The sequence below is a fragment of the Bos grunniens genome, chromosome 19 (assembly GCF_055505025.1).
Source record: "Bos grunniens cultivar Pamir isolate PY7600 chromosome 19, Bosgru_T2T1.0, whole genome shotgun sequence".
NCBI lineage: Eukaryota > Metazoa > Chordata > Mammalia > Artiodactyla > Bovidae > Bos > Bos grunniens.
Window position 1 is genome coordinate 17,912,504 of NC_141183.1, and position 20,314 is coordinate 17,932,817.

A 20,314-nucleotide genomic window follows, 5' to 3' on the forward strand; every position below is an offset into this window, starting at 1 on the left:
TTCTTGCAACTATTCTTGCATATGCTAAAAGGGCATTTTATCTTATTTTTGAATTCTGATCATTTGTGTATTGTTTTAACACCTGTGCTCAGGAATGACCAACAGACCAGATCTGATCGATGAGGCTCTCCTTCGACCTGGAAGACTGGAAGTTAAAATGGAGATAGGTAAATAGCTCTGTCACTGATTGGGGTAGGGGGTTGTAATTAGAGTTCATTAGCAGGAGCAAAATCATATACCTTAATATTTGTTAGAAAACTTGTATATCATGAAAAGCAGATATTTATATACTTGAGTGGCTATAAGAAAAGCATTAGGATTATAATTATCTATTTTATTTCCAATGTTATCAGGCTTACCAGATGAGAAAGGCCGATTACAGATCCTTCACATCCACACAGCAAGGATGAGAGGGCATCAGTTACTCTCTGCTGACGTAGACATTAAAGAACTGGCCGTAGAGACCAAGAACTTCAGCGGCGCTGAACTGGAGGGTCTGGTGCGAGCAGCACAGTCCACTGCTATGAATAGACACATAAAGGTCAGTAAATCAACTGCCAGATTAGGAGTCTACAGCCCTGTAAGTCCTGTGCTAGTATTCTTCCTCTTCTTTCAAGCATTCCAAGGGCCAGACTAATACTGACTGACTTTTGATGGAGAACAGACATGATGAAAGGTATTAATTAATTGTCAACTGCTACGTCTTCAGAGTAGTTGGAAAAAAGATAATGGTAGCACCTGCCCCGTGGAAACTACTGACCCATTTAACTTAGGTTGCCCCCATTTGATGCAGATATGTGAAGATGGTGATTCTGAAGAATTGTTTAAAAACTTGTGCTGTGTTGACTTGTAACATGTCATAGGAAGTTGGATGTCCTGCATGCTAGAATTATATTAAATACCTGCTTGCTGTTTTCAAAGTATTAAGCTGGAGACACAAAGGTAATGAAACACAGCCTCTTCCCACAAAGAATAGACAGGGAAATGGATGTGTTTGCAAATTAATACAATAATGTTATTGATGCTTTAGGAGAAATACATACAAAGGATACTTTTATTTTGGTAAATAAAGCTTGATAAAGTGCATTTAATCCTTTGTCATCCCTTCTCTTCAGGTTTTACTTACCCCTGTAGTTTGATGACTCCCAGATTTGTGTCTCATCTTTTAAAAGTGTATTTCTCCCACTTTCAGTTTTATACCTGGATGTTTTATCAGGTCTCAGATTTAATATTCCAAAACCAAATTCACTTTTTTTTTTTTTTTACTACTTTCCTTCCTGCTCCTACTTCCCTATTTATCCCAATTTCCTAGGCTTAAAAATCCAAGATTATCTTTGATTTCTACCAGTCTACTGCATCCTCTTCCTGACCCAGGGATCGAACCCAGGTCTCCTGCATTGCAGGCAGACACTTTAACCTCTGAGCCACCAGGGAAGCCCCTACTGTGTCCTACCTCAAGTTATTTGCCAGATTTTGTCTGTTCTATCTTGACAGTATCTTTCAGATCTCATTGCACCACTGATCTTCTGTTTGATTAATCTTCCTGTTTCATAGCATTCTCTTCAGAACCTTTCAGCAACTAACCATGATCTACAGAACAAAGAACAGATGTCTTAGCCTGGTCTTTAAGGTCCTTTTAGACATGACCTTAAATTGGCCCTTCTTGATGTGTTCTCAGTTATTCTTCATACACTTCAGCCAAGCTGAAATATTTACCAGTCATCATATAGTAATGTATTTTACTACTTCTCTGATGTTGCTTTTTTTTTTTTATGCTTTACTGAGAATCTTTACCCTCTATGTTGCTTATCTTTTCTTTCGTTCTTTTTTGGCTGTGCCACAAAGCATATGGAATCTTAGTTCCCTGACCAGAAATCGAACCCACACCCCCTGCATTGGAAGCACAGAGTCTTAACCACTGGACAGCCAGGGAAGTCCCTACTTATCTTTTTGATACCTGACTCATGTACCACCACTTTCTTCAAAAAATTTTCATACCTGACTCATGTACCACCACTTTCTTCAAAAAAATTTTTTTCTCCCTTTCAAGAATGATGTGTTCTCTTCCTTCTTGAACTAGTAATGTATCAGGAATTCCCTGGTGGTCCAGTGATTAGGACTTGGTGCTTTTACTGTCATGGCCCAGGTTCAGTCCCTGGTTGGAGAGCTGAGATCCAATAAGCCCCATGGCATGGCCGAAAAAAAAAAAAAAAGAAATATTAATAGTAATGTATCATTTATGATACCTTTTGGTGACTTTCAGTCAATGGATTTATTTAGCCTACTGTATGCCAGACACTATGCTAAGGGTTACTGCTCCCATTTCCTCCCTTGAGCAGCTCACAGTCTAATCCTCCACATACAGTAATAGAAAGTACATTCAAGGTAAGAAAGCGAAAAGGTGTCAGGTGCGGTCAGCTTATCAAGTGAGAGGAGCTTTCACAGAGGAATTTCTGGGTGAACGTGTTTCCTGGTGGGGCAGGCATTTTAGGCAGAAAGAACAACATGTGCAAAGGAACAGAGACACAATAGCATGGTGTGTTAAGGATAATTCAGTATTGCTTCAGCATAAAAGGTAGGGAAGGGGAGGTAGAGATGTGGTGGGGGATAAGTCGGGAGGCTAAAGCTGGGGATGGAACACAAAGAGCCTTTTATATTGTGCTCAGAAGTATGGACGCCTTTTCTATGAGTAGTGCTAAGTCACTGAAGAGTTGTAAGAATAGCAGTGGCATAGTGTTAAAACATAAGCTCACTCTGGCAGCTGTGTTGAGTGGAGTATTTAGGGGAGTGAAGTTGGCGACATGAGACAAGAGAGGGGAAATTGTGTAACAGTTCACTCAGGAAATAATAAAAGCCTAACAGTCGGGTTGAGTATGTTTTGTTTGGGTATACCCTAGCAATGGTTTTAAACCAAGGGTCGGTGAACTATGGTCCACGGGCCATATCCAGCCAACTGTCAGTTTTTAGAAATAGAGTTTTTGGGAACACAGACCCACCTGTTCATTTATGTGTTTTCTGTAGCTGCTTTCATGTTGCAGTGGCAGAATTAAGTATCTGCAACAGAAACTGCATGGCCCACAGAGCCTAAAATATTTACTGTCTAGCCCTTCATGAAAAAAGGTTGTCGACCCTTGTTTTAGACTTGAAGTCCTTATCTTACTCATTTCTGAATCTCTCACAGTATCTAGGTCTTGATACTGAGAATATGGTAGCTGCTTAGTAAATATTTTTTAAATTAGTAAATATGCATTCTGAATCAAACTCTATCCATAAATCATAATTAATTCCCTTGCATAACATAATTGACTTTGTTCTCTCCTAAGAATGCCATAATGCAAGGGTCCCCAACCCCCTGGGCCAGGGACTGGTACTAGTTCATGGTCCATTAGGAACTGGACCACAGAGCAGGAGGTGGTCAAGGGAGCAAAGCTTCATCTGTCATTCCCTGTTGCTTACAGTACCACCTGAACCCTCTCCCATTTGTGGAAAAATTGTCCTCTACAAAAGCAGTCCCTGGTGCCAAAAAGGTTGGGGATGACTGCCGTAATGGAAGAGGCCACTTTAGACAAGGTGTTACACGTGTTTAAAATACTGGAGACCCACCCTGTGGCGAGGAGGATAGTGGTACTACTGCTTTAAAAAACAAAACAAAAGACCCCGAGAATGCAAGACTAGATAGTGCTGGAGCCTTTATAGGTGGATCTACTCATTTCATTCATCCATTCTTCCTCCTTGCTGTAAGAAATGTCTTAGGAAAAGTGATAAAGTGACGGTGACTTCAAGAGAAATTATATAAATGTTGTGGAAACTGCTCCCTGCTGTACTGATCTTTCACCTCAGTTCACCATCAGTGCTTCTTGATACTGTAATCCACAATTACTAGTTTATTAGTTATCAGATTTTTCATATGCATTAGCTACTGGATTTTTATCTTATTTAGTCATTTGTCATTTTTATCACAATAGCCTTATCCCCAAATGTCTCTAAAGCCGTTCTTAAGAAACGTGCTTTCTTCCAGCATGTATTGGATTTATTTACACACAAGGCAATGAGGAATGGTGGGATGGTGACAGGTTTTGTAGTCAGAAGGTGTGGTTATGTGTTACAGTTCTTTCTACATTTTTGTTTCTGATTTGTCAAGAGGAAATAACTATTTCATCAAGTTTTTGTGAAAATAAAATCAAATACTGTTTGTGAAAGTGCCCTACAGACTATATAAATGTTTGTTGTTATTTCCATTTTTGTTATTATGGCTACTTTGAGAATATATATATATATATATTTGAGAATATATAATATATATCCTTTTCCATATCTGAGTTTTTAAAAATTTTTGTTAACTATTTGTAGTTATAATATTTCTAATTTAAAGCTAAAATGTTTAACCACCACTGTACAGAATGTATTATCCTTTAGATTTGCAAGTAAGAAGTAGTACAAATAGTGGACATTATTTCCCTCACTTTTTCCATGTGGATAAATTATCTTTAAACTTAAGTGATGCATATAGCCTTGTGACCAACACTTTTTGTACCAAACAGCTTTTGATTATTTTGAGTATCTGTGGAATATCCAATGCAAAGGACTTCATAGGTACTTCAGGAAAGGGAGAGATGTGTAAGACACTAAGCTCAGAAAAGAAAGCGTACTATTTGCTCTCTTTTCTGCATTTAAAAAAAAAACTGCACTGCCCAGGTCTTTAAACATTGTTTTCCCAGCTGGACTCTTCCTCACTTGAACAAAAAGCACGCAGTTTTAGTATTCTCATTGCTGTATAAATTCAGAGCTTTATTAGTAGTAATTGATGAATAGGTATTTAATTTGAAACTTAATGACTTACAGTTGGTGTAGAACTTACGCACAACATTCCTCTGTTTATTATGACGTTCTTCCTTTGTATTATAAAAAGCCATTGAGAATTTCCTGGCGATCCAGTTGGTTAGGACTCAGCGCTTTCACTGCCAGGGCCTGGGTTCAGTCCCTAGTTGGGGAACTAAGATCCTGTTAACTGCATGGCGTGGCCAAATGAATAAATAACTGAAGCCATTACTAGTGTTATATTGCTGCTTTTTCAAAATAATCAGACTTGACAAAGTCAGATGGAATAAACTAAACACGTCTTCCCTGTTAACCTGTTTTTTTCAGGTTTTCTGAAACAAGTGGAAGATCCAGTCACAAACTCCTGATGTTCATGTCATTTATACTTAGACCCATGTTTGTGGTCACCTAAAATTCATGTGACATCTGGTTGTTTTTAGCTGAAAGGAATTTCTGCTTCAGGTAGAGAAGATTCATAACCCAAATTTCTTCTGTGCTGATCTGTTATAAGGAAATAAATTCAGGACACACGTGCACCTTATAAAGGAATCAAAACTGATTTATGTTTATAGAATTTCAATAAAATTATTTTTTATTTTCTGTAGAATTTTGATTGATTAAGGTCATTCTACCCTTAATTTAAGAGGAATGATAAGAACTTTGAAAGGTCAGATTTAAAAGGTTATTAAATTTAAGGGTGACCACTGGATATTTGCTAGTGTTGAAATACAAGTTTATTAGTTTCTGCAGGTATAAGCTGAAAGATGTTGCCTCTTCTATATTGATTAGCTGTTATAAATAAAATTCAGAAAAAATTGATCTAATTCAGACAAGTGAGAAAAGTTTTGCTGAATGAATAAAAATTCAGAATTGTAGATTTTTAAAGTTTTTTAAATTTTTGAAAAAATAGTAAAAGTAAACCAAGACAAGTCCTTAAGAAACTTATTTTAATGAATAGGTAGAAAAAGTTTATAACTGTAATATTGCTTACGTACAATTAGGTAACTTATAAAATTCATGGAGGCCTGAAAACAGCCTGTTCTAAAATAACTGTCCCTCAACCATCTTAATTCACCTTAGTTCATTGAGTGAGTCCTTTCTTAATAGTAAAAATATGAGTTTCACACTTGTTGCAGTCCTAGAATCTCTTATTTTTCAGCAAATGCCAAAAGATAGACAAGATTTTCCTTTCATATTGCTATATGTTTCTGTCATTTGAATGCAGGTTCACTCTAAGAGGAAATCATAATAGTATTTCATAACACTGCTACGAAAACACTGGCCCATGCCTCCCTATGTACACACGAGAATCATTTTCTGGGGTAATGATAATCAGGTAGATTTTTGAAGGCATGGTTACATTGTCTCCTAGTTTCTAGTGTTTATTTCTGTTCCTTTTATAGGTGAACTGTTTTTGTCTCTCAGAAAGGTTCTAGAAATTTCTCTTCACCTTTGGTGCTCTGATAGCTTGCAGTAGTGTGTCTAGACAGGTGTAAGTCTCTTCCTGTTTACCCTGATTACTCATTGAAACCTTTAAACTGCAAAGGTACACCTTTCTTCAGCTAGGGAAATTTTTTTCTTCTTTTATTTTTTTTTTCTCTATCATTCTTTCTCTCCGCTCCTCCCTCTGAGACTAGGAATCTAATTGTCTTAGATTAGGAAGTTAAAACTTCCAAATTGATGTTCCCTGCTTTTGAACCTTTCTCTCTCACTTTCTGTGATTTCATGGGATTTGGGGCAGGAAGGGAGATAAATAAGTGTATTTTGTTTGCTGTCTTGTTCCAGTTTTCTGACAGTTCTTTTTATCCCATAAGGCTGAGATTTTATAAAATGTCATTTTATTTGTCTGAGCAGTCTAAGGGACATGACTCATATTTTAAAATAATCTTTAGAAGGTTGATATTGCTTAACATAGTTTGGTTTTATAGTCAGATTTTTTGAAGATAGGTTTTTAAAAAAACAACAACAACAACAACAAAAACCCATAGTACCATTTTAAAAATTAGACTCACTTGCCTTGTGCTATTGGGAGTGAGCCCAGTCACATTAAAAAGTGTGTTGGTATCTCATTCACTCATCAGGTACAGGCAGCTCCAAGTGCTGATAAAGGCCTTGATGCTTCTCCAGACGTCTGTTCTGTGTAGGAGCTCCAGGTGCAAAGAGCAGAGTATTTGGAACTGGCACACAGAGTCATGAGCACAAAGTATGAGTAAAAACCAAAGTCGCAGGTCCTTGGTCTCCCAGGGTAATGGTTCACAAACCACTGAGCATCAGAACCACCTGTGCACTTTACAAAAATATATTTATATATTTTTATTCCTGTACCCTCTTCTGGACCTGTTAAGTCAAAATCCTACAGGTTTGAACTGGGCATCTGTGTGTGTGTGTGTGTGTGTGTGTGTATCATTCTGATAGGCAGCCAAGGATGAGAACCACCTTCTTAGAGACCCCCCCCCCTTTATATTTTCTTCTCTTCGTGCCTCATTTTGGGGGAAAAAAATGGCTATCTAATGCTCTTCAGTATAGATATGTCATAATTCACTTAACTGGTACCCTCTCCATGGACTTCTAATGTACTTCCTGTCTTCTTATAGCTTCTTTATAGCTCTTAGAGATTGCTATAGTAGATCTCCTGGTGCATCCAACTTTGTGCACATTTGTGAGTATATTCATGGGATAAACACCTAGAAGTGGAACCGTTCGGGCAAAGGACGTATATATGTTTGTGAATTTGTTTTTTATGTTTTTTATTATGTGAAAATAGGCCTTTTAAATCCTCAGGTGTTATACTCTTAGGCTGAAAATATTCTTTAATCTTGGAAGTCCTTTACACTTTGTTTTCATTTCTCATTAGGCCAGTACTAAAGTGGAAGTGGACATGGAGAAAGCAGAGAGCCTGCAGGTGACAAGAGGGGACTTCCTTGCTTCTTTGGAAAATGATATCAAACCAGTGAGTACAAATATCAAGTGATGCGTAAGTCAAAAAAATAACAAATCAGGAGAAAAATAAGTGCTGTTTTACCCTGTATTTTGGAAGATTATATCGTGTAGTTTTTTTAAAAAACAGAAAATCTCAATAGTGTAACTGTCCAGTGTAAGAAACATCTGTTCAGTAACTCTGTGCTGTTCTGTTGCTCAGTCGTGTCTGACTCTTTGCAACCGCATGGACCCATGGACTGTAGCCCGCCAGGTTACTCTGTCCATGGAGATTCTCCAGGCAAGAATACTGGAGTGGGTTGCCATGATCTCCTCCAGGGGACCTTCCCAACCCAGAGATCGAACCCAGGTCTCCCACATTGCAGGTGGATTCTTTACTGTCTGAGCCACCAGGGAAGCCAAGACTTACTGAAATATTTCCCATGATAGGGAGCTCACCATCCTATAAGTCAGGCCATTCAGTTTTGAGACTTTCTAACAGTTAGTTCTTAAATTGCTTTGAACTAGTTTTTCTTTGGTTCTTTGTATGTCTGAAGCTACAGAAAACTAAATTCATCCTGATTCATCCATCCTTCATATATGGTTACTGACATTTAAAATTAACTCTCATCTCTTTTATACCTTTCCCCAACTTCTTCTAGGGCATTCCTTTCTCTTGCTCAACATCTCTAGTTCCTCTCACTATTCTCGGTTCTGAAACTTTTAATTATGCCCAGTGCTCTTTTTAAAAAAGGTCAATTTTCTTAAAATATACTTAAAACTCAACAGTCATAGTTGGAGTTATAGTCGGAGCATATATTATAAGGTACATTAACCTGTTTCTGTAAAACAACCACTCATATTTGAGTAACTATATTAGTACAAAAATAAATTGTAGAAAGGCCTCTTAAAAAGGTGTGTATGCTTTTCTCTTTCTTAAATGGACCTTGGGTGCACGGAATTGGATTCATCTTAATCTTTAATTGACGACATACAGTCATTAGTCTACAATGTATAAAATAAAATGTAGTATATATCAATTTTCTGAGACTTTCTGTTTTGTTACATATTTTATTATCAGGAGTCATCTGTATGATTTTCTGTGCTATATTTCATTTATTTTCATTGCCGAATAATATTCCATTGTGCGACTGCCATAGTTTGTCTATTTTCCTGTCAATGGACAGTTGGAATATTACCAGTTTTTTGTTATTTCAAACAGGTGCTGCTAAGGCATCCTTGAGTGAGTTTCTCCTAGACATATATTTAGGAATAAAATTTCTGGGTTATTGGAAATATGAATGTCTAACCTTGAACTAGGAATTTCAAAATGTTTTCCCAGTGGTCAAACCAATAAACACTTCCTCCAATAATGTAAAGAAAAGTGAAAGTTGCTCAGTCGTGTCTGACTCTTCGCAACCCCATGAACTATACAGTCCATGGAATTCTCCAGGCAAGAATACTGGAGTGGGTAGCCATTCCCTTCTCCAGAGGATCTTCCCAACCCAAGGATCGAACTCAGGTCTCCTGCATTGCATGCCAGTTCTTTACCAGCTGAGCCACAAGGGAAGCCCCTGATAATGTAAAAGAGATCCTATTCTCTACATCCTGTACAGCAGTTGGTATTGTCAGACTGAATTTTTGCCATTCAGTTAGATATAAAAATTGGAGAAAGAAATGGCAACCCACTGCAGTACTCTTGCCTGGAAAATCCCATGGACGGAGGAGCTACATTCCATGGGGTCACAGAGTTGGACACAACTGAGCGACTTCACTTCCACTTTCACTATTCTTTCTAGATATAAAAATGGGATCTCATTTTTGTCTTAATTTGCATTTCACTGATTACCTGTGAATGAATTATTTCTTCATATGTTTGTCAGCCATATGAGAATCTTCTATGATATGCCGTTCATGTCTTTTGCCTATTTTTCTGTTGTTTGTTTTTATTTGATTTGTATAAATTCTTCATATATTCTTGACAACAGTTACTTGTTGCACTTATCTCCTTTAAAGACAGAAGTTAACTTGTTTTAGCCCTGTCTGCTTTTTTTTATGACTGTTGTGACTTTTAAATATAAAATACTTTCAGCAGTGGAAATGGTTTAATATTTTGCTGTTGTTATTCATAATAGTTACCAAAAATATTAGAGCCCTGCATAACCAAACTATCTTAAAATTTTTTAAAGCAAGTAATTTGGCTATAAGGAGGAGGCAATTATGACAACTTAGTTAAGTAAGCAGTAACTTACTTTTATTTATTCCAGGAGTCGGGGGGATAAAATGAAAAGTGAATGACAGGATAAGTAAGGATGACTATATATGTTATGTAATAGTTAAAGAGGGTCACTGTTTTCTGGTTCAGGTATCTTAACGCTGCTATGAGGCTTGGGAGTATATATCTTGGGTAATTAAAGACAAAAACCAGCCAATATACATATTTTCTACAACAGCCTTCCAGTCAGTATTTATTAGGCTCTTCCCTTGTAACTTTTTATAGGGCCATTGAATTTACCATATCTGGAACAGGGAGTACTCAGGAATCAAAGCACTAGTGTATGAAAAGACCAAAGAGTAGTCTGAAAAGTGATTTGGTAGCAAGGTGATCGAGTGATGAGAACACTGTATACTGTTTAGAGACAATATTACAAAGGAAGACTTTCTATGAGGAGCATGTTCTAAAGAACTGTTAAGATTTTTCCATAATTGGGGAATGAAAAATTAACTTGAGGATTGTGATAATTTTTTTTAATTCAAAATTCTCAAGGTATATGACTTTTACATTACACTGGGTTTTATTTTCCTACTCATTTCTTCTCTTGCTAACCTTATGGAAGTGCTATTCAATTAAGTAAATAGCTACTAAAGTTTTAAACTGCTTTTGGCAGCTGGTTTGATGGGAGTTGCAATTTGAGATTAGAAGCTGAAAATGAAGAGGGATGTGATTTAAGCCCCAATATATAGTGCAAATAAAGTTATAATATATAGCAATCACTTACCTTTCCTTACCCTTCAGTCTTTCATTACCTCTGCTCATTTCTCCTGCTTGCTAAATCTTACATTTATACATACACTTACCTTGGTGAAATTGACTTATGTCCTCTACCACCAGACTCATGTGGACAAGATTGCCTCATTACCACTTCACGCTTTTAAAAGTTTTTACTTTTATTTATTATTTTTTATTGGACTGTAATTCCTTTACAGGGTTGTGTTTCTGCTGTACAATGAGGTGAATCAGCTGTCAGTTCAGTTCAGTCGCTCAGTCATGTTCGACTCTATGTGACCCCATGGACGCAGCACGTCAAGGCCTCCCTGTCCATCATCAGCTCCCGGAGTTTACTCAAACTCATATCCATTGAGTTGGTGATGCTATCCAACCATCTCATCCTCTCTCATCCCCTTCTCCCCCTGCCTTCAATCTTTCCCAGTATCGGGGTCTTTTCAAAATGAGTCAGTTCTTCAGATGAGGTGGCCAAAGTATTGGAGTTTCAGCTTCAGCATCAGTTCTTCCAATGAACACCCAGGACTGATCTCCTTTAGGATAAACTGGTTGTATCTCCTTTCTGTCCAAGGGACTCTCGAGTCTTCTCCAACACCACAGTTCAAAAGCATCAGTTCTTCAGCACTCAGCTTGGTTTATAGTCCAACTTTCACATCTATACATGACTACTGGAAAACCATGGCTTTGACTAGACTGACCTTTGTTGGCAAAGTAATGTCTCTGCTTTTTAATGTGCTGTCTAGATTGGTCATAACTTTCCTTCCAAGGAGCAAGCATCTTTTAATTTCATGGCTGCAGTCACCATCTGCAGTGATTTTGGAGACCCCCAAAATAAAATCTGTCACTGTTTCCACTGTTTCCCCATCTGTTTTGCCATGAAGTGATAGAACCAGATGCCATGATCTTAGTTTTCTGAATGTTGAGCTTTAAGCCAACTTTTTCACTTTCCTCTTTCACTTTCATCAAGAGGCTCTGTAGTTCTTCTTTGCTTTCTGCCATTGAGGTTATTGATATTTCTCCTGGCAATCTTGATTCCAGCTTGTGCTTCATCCAGCCCAGCGTTTCTCATGATGTATTCTGCATAGAAGTTAAATAAGCAGGGTGACAATATACAGCCTTGACATACTCCTTTTCCTATTTGGAACTAGGCTGTTGTTCCATGTCCAGTTCTAACTGTTGCTTCCTGACCTGCATACAGACTTCCTGCAAGAGGCAGGTCAGGTGGTCTGGTATTCCTAACTCTTGAAGAATTTTCCAGTTTGTTGTGATCCACACAGTCAAAGGCCTTGGCATAGTCAATAAAGCAGAAATAGATGTTTTTCTGGAACTTTCTTGCTTTTTCCATGATCCAGTGGATGTTGGCAATTTGATCTCTGGTTCCTCTGCCTTTTCTAAAACCAGCTTGAACATCTGGAAGTTCACGGTTCATGTACTGATGAAGCCTGGCTTGGAGAATGTTGAACATTACTAGTGTGTGAGACGAGTGCAGTTGTGTGGTAGTTTGAGCATTCTTTGACATTGCCTTTCTTTGGGATTGGAATGAAAACTGACCTTCTCCAGCCCTGTGGCCACTGCTGAGTTTTCCAAATGTGCTGGCATATTGAGTGCAGCCCTTTCACAGAATTGTCTTTTAGGATTTGAAAGAGCTCAACTGGAATTCCATCACCTCCACTAGGTTTGTTCGTAGTGATGCTTCCTAAGGCCCACTTGACTTCACATTCCAAGATGTCTGGCTCTAGGTGTGTGATCACACCATTGGGATTATCTGGGTCATGAAGCTCTTTTTTGTACAGTTTTTCTGTGTATGCCACCTGTTCTTAATATCTTCTGCTTCTGTTAGGTCCATACCATTTCTGTCCTTTATCGTGCCCATCTTTGCATGAAGTGTTCCCACACTATCTCTAATTTTCTTGAGGAGATCTCTAGTCTTTCCCATTCTATTGTTTTCCTCTATTTCTTTGCACTGATCACTGAGGAAGGCTTTCGTATCTCTTCTTGCTATTCTTTGGAACTCTTCATTCAAATGGGTATATCTTTCCTTTTCTCCTTTGCCTTTCGCTTCCCTTCTTTTCACAGCTGTTTGTAAGGCCTCCTCAGACAACCATTTTGCCTTTTGGATTTCTTTTTCTTGGGGATAGTCTTGATCCCTGCCTCCTGTACAATGTCATGAACCTCCATCCGTAGTTCTTCAGGTACTCTGTCAGATCTAATCCCTTGAATCTATTTGTCACTTCACTGTATAATCGTAAGGGATTTGATTTAGGTCATACCTGAATGGTCTAGTGGTTTTCCCCACTTTCTTCAATTTAAGTCTGAATTTGGCAATAAGGAGTTCATGATCTGAGCCACAGTCAGCTCCCAGTCTTGTTTTTGCTGACTGTATCGAGCTTCTCCATCTTTGGCTGCAAAGAATATAATCAGTCTTATTTCGGTATTGACCATCTGGTGATGTCCATGTGTAGAGTCTTGTGTTGTTGGAAAAGGGTGTTTTCTGTGACCAGTGCGTTCTCTTGGCAAAACTCTATTAGTTTTTGCCCTGCTTCGTTCTGTACTCCAAGGCCAAATTTGCCTGTTACTCCATATATTTCTTGACTTCCTACTTTTGCATTCCAGTCCCCTATATTGAAAAGGACATCTTTTTTGGGTGTTAGTTCTAGAAGATCTTGTAGGTCTTCATAGGACTGTTCAGCTTCAGCTTCTTCAGCATTACTGGTCGGGGCATAGACTTGGATTACTGTGATCCTGAATGGTTTGCCATTGTGTCGTTTTTGAGATTGCATCCAAGTACTGCATTTTGGACTCTTTTGTGAACTGTAATGGCTACTCCATTTCTTCTGAGGGATTCTTGACCATTATATCTTGTAGATATAATGGTCGTCTGAGTTAAATTCACCCATTCCAGTCCATTTTAGTTCGCTGATTCCTAAAATGTTGACATTCACTCTTGCCATCTCCTGTTTGACCACTTCCAATTTGCCTTGATTTATGGACCTAACATTCCAGGTTCCTCTGCAATATTGCTCTTTATAGCATCAGACTTTGCTTCCATCACCAGTCATATCCACAACTGGGTGTTGTTTTTGCTTTGGCTCCGTCTCTTCAGTCTTTCTGGAGTTATGTCTCCACTGGTCTCCAGTAGCATATTGGGCACCTACCAACCTGAGGAGTTCATCTTTCAGTGTCCTATCTTTTTGCATTTTCATACTGTTCGTGGGATTCTCAAGGAAAGAACACTGAAATGGTTTGCCATTCCCATCTCCAGTGGACCACATTCTGTCAGAACTCTCCACCATGACCCATCTGTCTTGGGTGGCCCTACGTGGCATGGCTCATAGTTTCATCGAGTTAGACAAGAATCAGCTATATATTTACTTAAATCCCCTCCCTCTTGGACCTCCCTCACACCCACCCCTCCATCCCACCCATCTAGGTCATCACAGAGCCCCAGTACAATTTCATATTTCCATTTTAATCCCTGACACCTACAGTCGGTGTTAGGGTAGTATCTCTGTGTGCTGAGTCAACCATTTTCATTTTCTAAATCCATATTCTGCCTTTTTCCCTTTGTTCTTAACAGAAACAGCCCATGTCCTCCTTACAAAAACAAGCACGTTGGAACATACCCTATCTCAGAGATTGAGAGGGCTTGGGCTGTCATAGAATCTGAGCCTAGAATCTATTTCTTATTCCAAATCTATTTCTTATTCTAAAATTTATTTCTGTTTCCCCCTAATTGGGTAAAAAGTTGAGTGAGAAATTATAAAACAGTTTTGTTTTTGTTTTGCTTTTCAGGGTTTTTATATTAATATGAGATATTGTTACAGCACTAGCATGTAGGAATTATTACTCATCCTTTATGCCTTTAAATATTTAAATCTTAATACTAATGCTGAAAATGCATTAAACTGTCCTTTTCCTTCATAGGCATTTGGCACAAACCAAGAGGATTATGCAAGTTACATTATGAATGGTATCATCAAATGGGGTGATCCAGTTACTCGAGTTCTAGAAGATGGGGAACTTCTGGTTCAACAGACTAAAAACAGTGACCGCACACCACTGGTCAGCGTCCTCTTGGAAGGTGAGAAAAAGTGATGAGATGGCATCAAAAGTTTTCTGTTTTTTTTTTTTTAAAAGCACTTACACAAAACCGTTTAGCACATTCCAGAAAACTGAATTTTCAGTTCTAAACTTGTTCATGATCTGAAAATCGCAGTCCATTCTGTGTTCCAATATTGTGCACAAATTTAAATTTTCTTGGAGTAGAATGTTACTGATGATTGATAGCAACTCATTTTCTTATAGGACTGTATCTAAATTTCTGTGTTACTTAATAGACTCTTTGATACACATAGTACTCAAAAGAGTTAAATAAATATTCACTGAGTACTTACTATGTTTTAGGCGTTGAATTGGTTGTGGGAGACACAAAGACATTCACAGGGATCAGTTTGGTCGTGAAAAAGGCCTAACTACTGTGTTTGTGTGTAAGGGTATCTGAATGCAAGTCATCTTGCCCAGAAGTGGTCAAAGAAACTGTTCAGTGTAGACTTTGAAGGATCAGTGAGGATTTTACCAGGTAGACAAAAAAAGGAAGGACATTCTATTCTCCAGCTATTTTTTATGATTATTAGTAGAACAACAGAAAAGTTCAACGAGTCCACATGACAGTGGATCTAGCTCTTTCCAAAGGTCTGAGGGTGAGGGCTCCCTGAGAAACACATTAAGCCAAGACCTGAAGGGTGAGGAGAAACTGGTTGGGCAGAGTAACTGGAGACAGTGTTCTAAGCAGAGGGACCAGTATATGAAAAAGCCCAGGGTTGGAAGGAGACTGAAACAGAAAGGGAGACTGGCTAAAATGTGAGACTGAAGAAGTAGACAGGAGCCAGTTCGTGCAAAGCCTAGTAGACCACGTTAATGATTTAGACTCTTATCCGAGGGGCAATGGGGAGGCATTTGTAGGGTTTTTAGCACTGAAGTGACATGATCAGATTTGTATTTTCAAAACATCATGACCACTTTGTGATAGAGATTGGATTGGAGTGGTAAAAATATTAATATATGGGAAAGACCAGTGGTAAGAAGCAGTTGCAGTTGTCTTAATGAGAGCTGATTATGGTTTGAAGCTACATAGTAGTAGAGGAAATGGAGTCATGTAGACTATTTTGAGGAATATTTAGGAGGTAGAATAAAAGAGACTTTATAATAATTATTAAGTATTAAGCATAATGAAGCTAACATTCTTTGAACTCTTAACTGTTTGCCAGTCACTCTACTAGCACTTTACACATACCTTCTCATTTAAACCCCACTTCAGTCCTTCAAGGGTAGATGCTGCTGGGTCTGTATTTTGCAGATAAGGAAGCTGAAGCTTAGAAATAGTAGCTATATTGAATATGGAGAGAGGTATCAAACATGATCCCCAGGTTTCTGTTATTCAGGGCTGGTGAATGATGTTGTTTACTAAGAGTGGGAGCTCTAGTAGAGAAGTTCATTTCAGAAACAAAGATCACAAGTTCATTTCTAGACACATAAGTTCAAGGTTCCTATAGGATGATTGAGCTTCTCTGATGGCTTAGCAGTAAAGAATCCATCTGCAGTGCAGAAGATGTGGATTCAATCCCTTTGTTGGGAAGATCCCCTGGAGAAGGAAATGGCAACCCACTCCAGTATTTTTGCCTGGGAAATCCCATAGACAGAGGAGCCTGGCAGGCTACAGCCCATGGGGTCCTAAAAGAGTCAGACACGACTTAGCGACTAAACAACAAATATCTTCCTTAAATACCCTGAGTCACTGAATCAGTTCTATTCTATGGGATAATTGAATGGAAAATGTTGAGTAGCCCACTGGATATGTAGGTCTATGCTCAGAAGACAAGTCTAGCTAGCAGTATACATTCATGAGTTGTCAGTGTGTAGACTATTGTTCAATCCATGGGAGTGGATGAGTCACTTAGAGAAAGGGAAGGTTGAGAAGGAAGAGGGGTCTAGGACTGATCTCTGAGGTGTGTCAATGTTGAAGGACTAAGTAAAGCAGGAAGAGTTGACAAAGGAGATTGAACAAGAATAACCAGAGTTAAGAGAAGGAAAAGAGAACGTGCTGTTTCAGAAGCCAAGAAAGGTATTTAAAGAAAGAAGAGAGCTGTCAATTGTATCAAATACTCTTAAGAGGCCAACAGATTACAATATTGGATTTGGTGAGATCGAGGTCATTGGTGGCCCTGATGGGAGCCTGTGCCATGTAATAGGAATGGAAGCCATGAGGTTGGTTTGAGGATGGTTGGACGGTGAGTGAAGGCAGCTGGAGTAGATGATTGTTTAGGGACGTTCCATTTTGAAGGGACAAGGCAGAGTAGTGTTGAAAGTAGTGAAGTCAAAAAAGAGTCTTTTTTATTAAACTGTCAGTAGCCTGCTGCTGCTGCTGCTAAGTCGCATCAGTCGTGTCAGTAGCCTAGAGCATGTTTAAATGCTGTTGGAAAGGCTCCAGGGAAGAGGGAGAGGTGAAACACAGGGGGAGAGGGTACAGTTGATAATGTCAGGTTTCTGAGAAGACGGGAAAGAATAATTGATCGGTTTATGGGTGGGAGAGGGGAACATCTTTTATTACACAGAAGGGAAGGAGGAGTTGTCTAAATACAGGTGAATTTATAGATTTGGTTGCCTTCATGAGAAGACCTGAGTCTTTAGTTTTCTAGCCTGGTGGCTCAGCTATAAAAAATGTGCCTGCAATGCAGAAGACGCAGGAGACCTGGGTTCGATCCCTTTGTGGGGAAGAGTCCTTGGAGAAGGGCATGACAACCCACTCCATTATTCTTGCCTAGAGAATCCCATGGACAGAGGAGCTTGGCAGGCTTCAGTTCATAGGATCGCAGAGTCGGACATGCCTGAAGCAACTGAGCAGGGGCAATTTTCCCTACCCCTAATATCATCTCCAAAGAAGATTGTATTTTTTTTTTGTCAGACAAATGATTTGATAGAACTAATAAGTACTGATATGCATTTGAATGCTTTCTTCTTCTCTTTTTTTAAAAGAAGCAAAACCCTTGCATTTTGTATATGTAGCCAAAACCTTGAAAGATTAAGGTTATGTGACAAAGAAGGAATATATTTCATCATACTTTTGAGAAATGCTAATCAGTCTGTTTAGTTGCTAATAAGAGAAAACATGTCTGCTGTGAAATTGTGTCGGGAAATGTTAATGAGCAGCTGGTTGAGGCCTCAGTACTTAGTGGATAAAAGTTTAAACTTGTTTGGTTCTCCTTTGCTTAGGTTGGCTTTTTTCCCCTGACTTGCTCCTGTCCTTATGCAGGCCCTCCTCACAGTGGGAAGACAGCTTTAGCTGCTAGGATTGCAGAGGAATCCAACTTCCCCTTCATCAAGATCTGTTCTCCTGATAAGATGATTGGCTTTTCTGAGACAGCCAAGTGTCAGGCCATGAAGAAGGTATCAAGATTTTTACTTTCATTTTGACTTCCTACCTTTTAGATGTATGTGTATGTGTGTGTATACATACACATGTACATATATATTTATATTTGCACATGTATATATGTAGACACACACACACACATGTGTATATATATATAAGCCATAACAGTTATGTTCTTCTCAAGTGAAATTATCAGCAGAATTTGGGGGGAGGGAAACAGTGACTGTTTTAGATATAGTATTTAACTTTGTAATGTATTTTTATTAAAGTACCTTTATCTTCCAGATTATGCTTTACTTAGTATGTATTAGGATTATTTTTCATTTTTTAAGTTTGTATCAACTGAAAGGCCTGAATTAAGTGTGTTTGAGTAGAGTGAAGCAAATTCATTTAGGATTTTTTAAGTTCTCTTGTCAATCTGCAAAATCAGACTGCGGTCAGTTAAGTTGACTGTATTGTTTGGGAAAGAACAAAGTTATATCATTGGAAAGATATTCTCAAAACCCCTACAGAAAGATGGTGATGTCTCAGATAATAATCAGCGTCCACTCGGCAGACCTGGGGCAGGTGGTCCTCGTCTCTGCGTTTCTCCAAGTACCATTTGTCACCTTCCTAGCATGGCTGCTTTGAACCACCGGTGAAAGTTACAACAGCATAGACTAGGATCCTAGTGCTGAAAGGCCTCTTAGATCGTCTGGTTCATCGCTCTCACATTCAAGCAAGTACCGTGTAAGGTATTTGGATAGTAGGTGGTTGCTCATTAAAAACAAAAACAATAAAAATCAGTGCTGAACACTCTTAATGCTGTTTCACCTCACTTGATTTTCACTGATATTCTGATTTTGCATACTCCCAGACTGAAGAAAGGTTAGTTTTTATATATCTAGTTGAAGTATATCTTTTACTTAAACTTTTTTTTCAAGCTTGATTTTTTTATAGATAAAAAATGACTGTAAGTTAAAAGTTAAAGAGATGTGAGAAAGCCAGGGGCCTTCCCTGGTAGCTCAGCTGGTAAAGAATCTGCCTGCCAGACTACGGGAAAAGAATCTTGAGAATGGGACTGCTACCCAGTAAAGGCAGCTCAGATGTACTTTTACCTTGTTCCTAGGCCCTCACTTTATAAAGATGTAGGATAGAATTACCTAAGTTTTTCTTTAGGGAGGAGATTGAAGAGGAAAATACATTTTTTCAAAAGCAGACTCCCCAGAAATGTAAGTTTGAAGAGTCTCATGTTTGTGCAGGCAGCAGAAAATCATTTGTGTCGACTCCTTGAAATGGATGGAGGAGGCAGAGCTTGGAGCAGGATTCCAGCCCTGCACACTGAATCGTCGAGATAAACATTCTGCACAAGGTTGTTAAAACTGAGTGTGAAAGTGAGGGAAATATTGTTGCCTGACACAAAAAGAACTTAAATATCATAAGACACAGGACTGGTGTCTGAGATGAAACCGGTAGTATCTATCATTCCTGCGAAGACCTGGACAGAATCTCTAGGACCAGTAACCTCCCTTATGTAGATGGGGTTGCTGTTCTTTTTGTTTTTTGTATTTTTATAATGTTTCCCTCTAAAGGGAACCCTTAAACCATTTCTTTTGGTGAAAATTTAAACAGCTCTTGGACTCGTAGCCACTGAACCTCCCATTTAATTGAGTAGCTAATTCTGTTTGTATTTTCCTAACTCCATCTATCTCTTATACTTGTTTAAAAGTAGTCTTCTGTGCAGATGGTAATTTACTCCATTGCTTTTCACCAGCTGCCAGGTTCTACCTCAGATGTACTCTGAGATGTGGGTGGATGGTGCTAGTCTTTTCTATAAAGTTTTTTTAAAAGTATTTTAGGCTCCTGCACATCAAAGCAGCTTTGTAAGTGTGAGATATTATCATTTTTATTATTTCAATCTCTTGCAAATTGACTTGAGGGGGGAAGGTAATATGTGCTGATTTTAGAGGCTTAAATGGTTAAATTAATGACTTAATAACTTATGATTTAATCTTTAAATTGTTGTAGCCTTTCAAGGTAAGGTTTCAGATGAGTGGAAGGCTAAGGAGTATAAAAATGTGTCTATACCAGCTTACTTAAAATCATTTGGATTCATGATTCACTGTCTGGATCAGCTGTATACTCTTAAAGTTGCAAAAAATATTTCT

The 20,314-nt window shown here is 38.5% G+C and overlaps 1 protein-coding gene across 5 annotated transcripts in view; it reads left to right on the forward strand.

Annotated features, from left to right (window-relative positions):
- Nucleotides 1-20,314, forward strand: part of NSF (N-ethylmaleimide sensitive factor, vesicle fusing ATPase) — a 150,319-nt gene that overhangs the window by 94,981 nt on the left and 35,024 nt on the right. For all 5 annotated transcript variants that reach the window (XM_086357213.1, XM_086357209.1, XM_086357212.1 and 2 more), the window contains 5 exons: nucleotides 93-167; nucleotides 354-541; nucleotides 7,673-7,768; nucleotides 14,663-14,819; nucleotides 18,048-18,181. In XM_086357213.1, coding sequence (XP_086213339.1) covers nucleotides 93-167; nucleotides 354-541; nucleotides 7,673-7,768; nucleotides 14,663-14,819; nucleotides 18,048-18,181 — 650 coding nt within the window. The remainder of the gene's footprint in view (nucleotides 1-92; nucleotides 168-353; nucleotides 542-7,672; nucleotides 7,769-14,662; nucleotides 14,820-18,047; nucleotides 18,182-20,314) is intronic.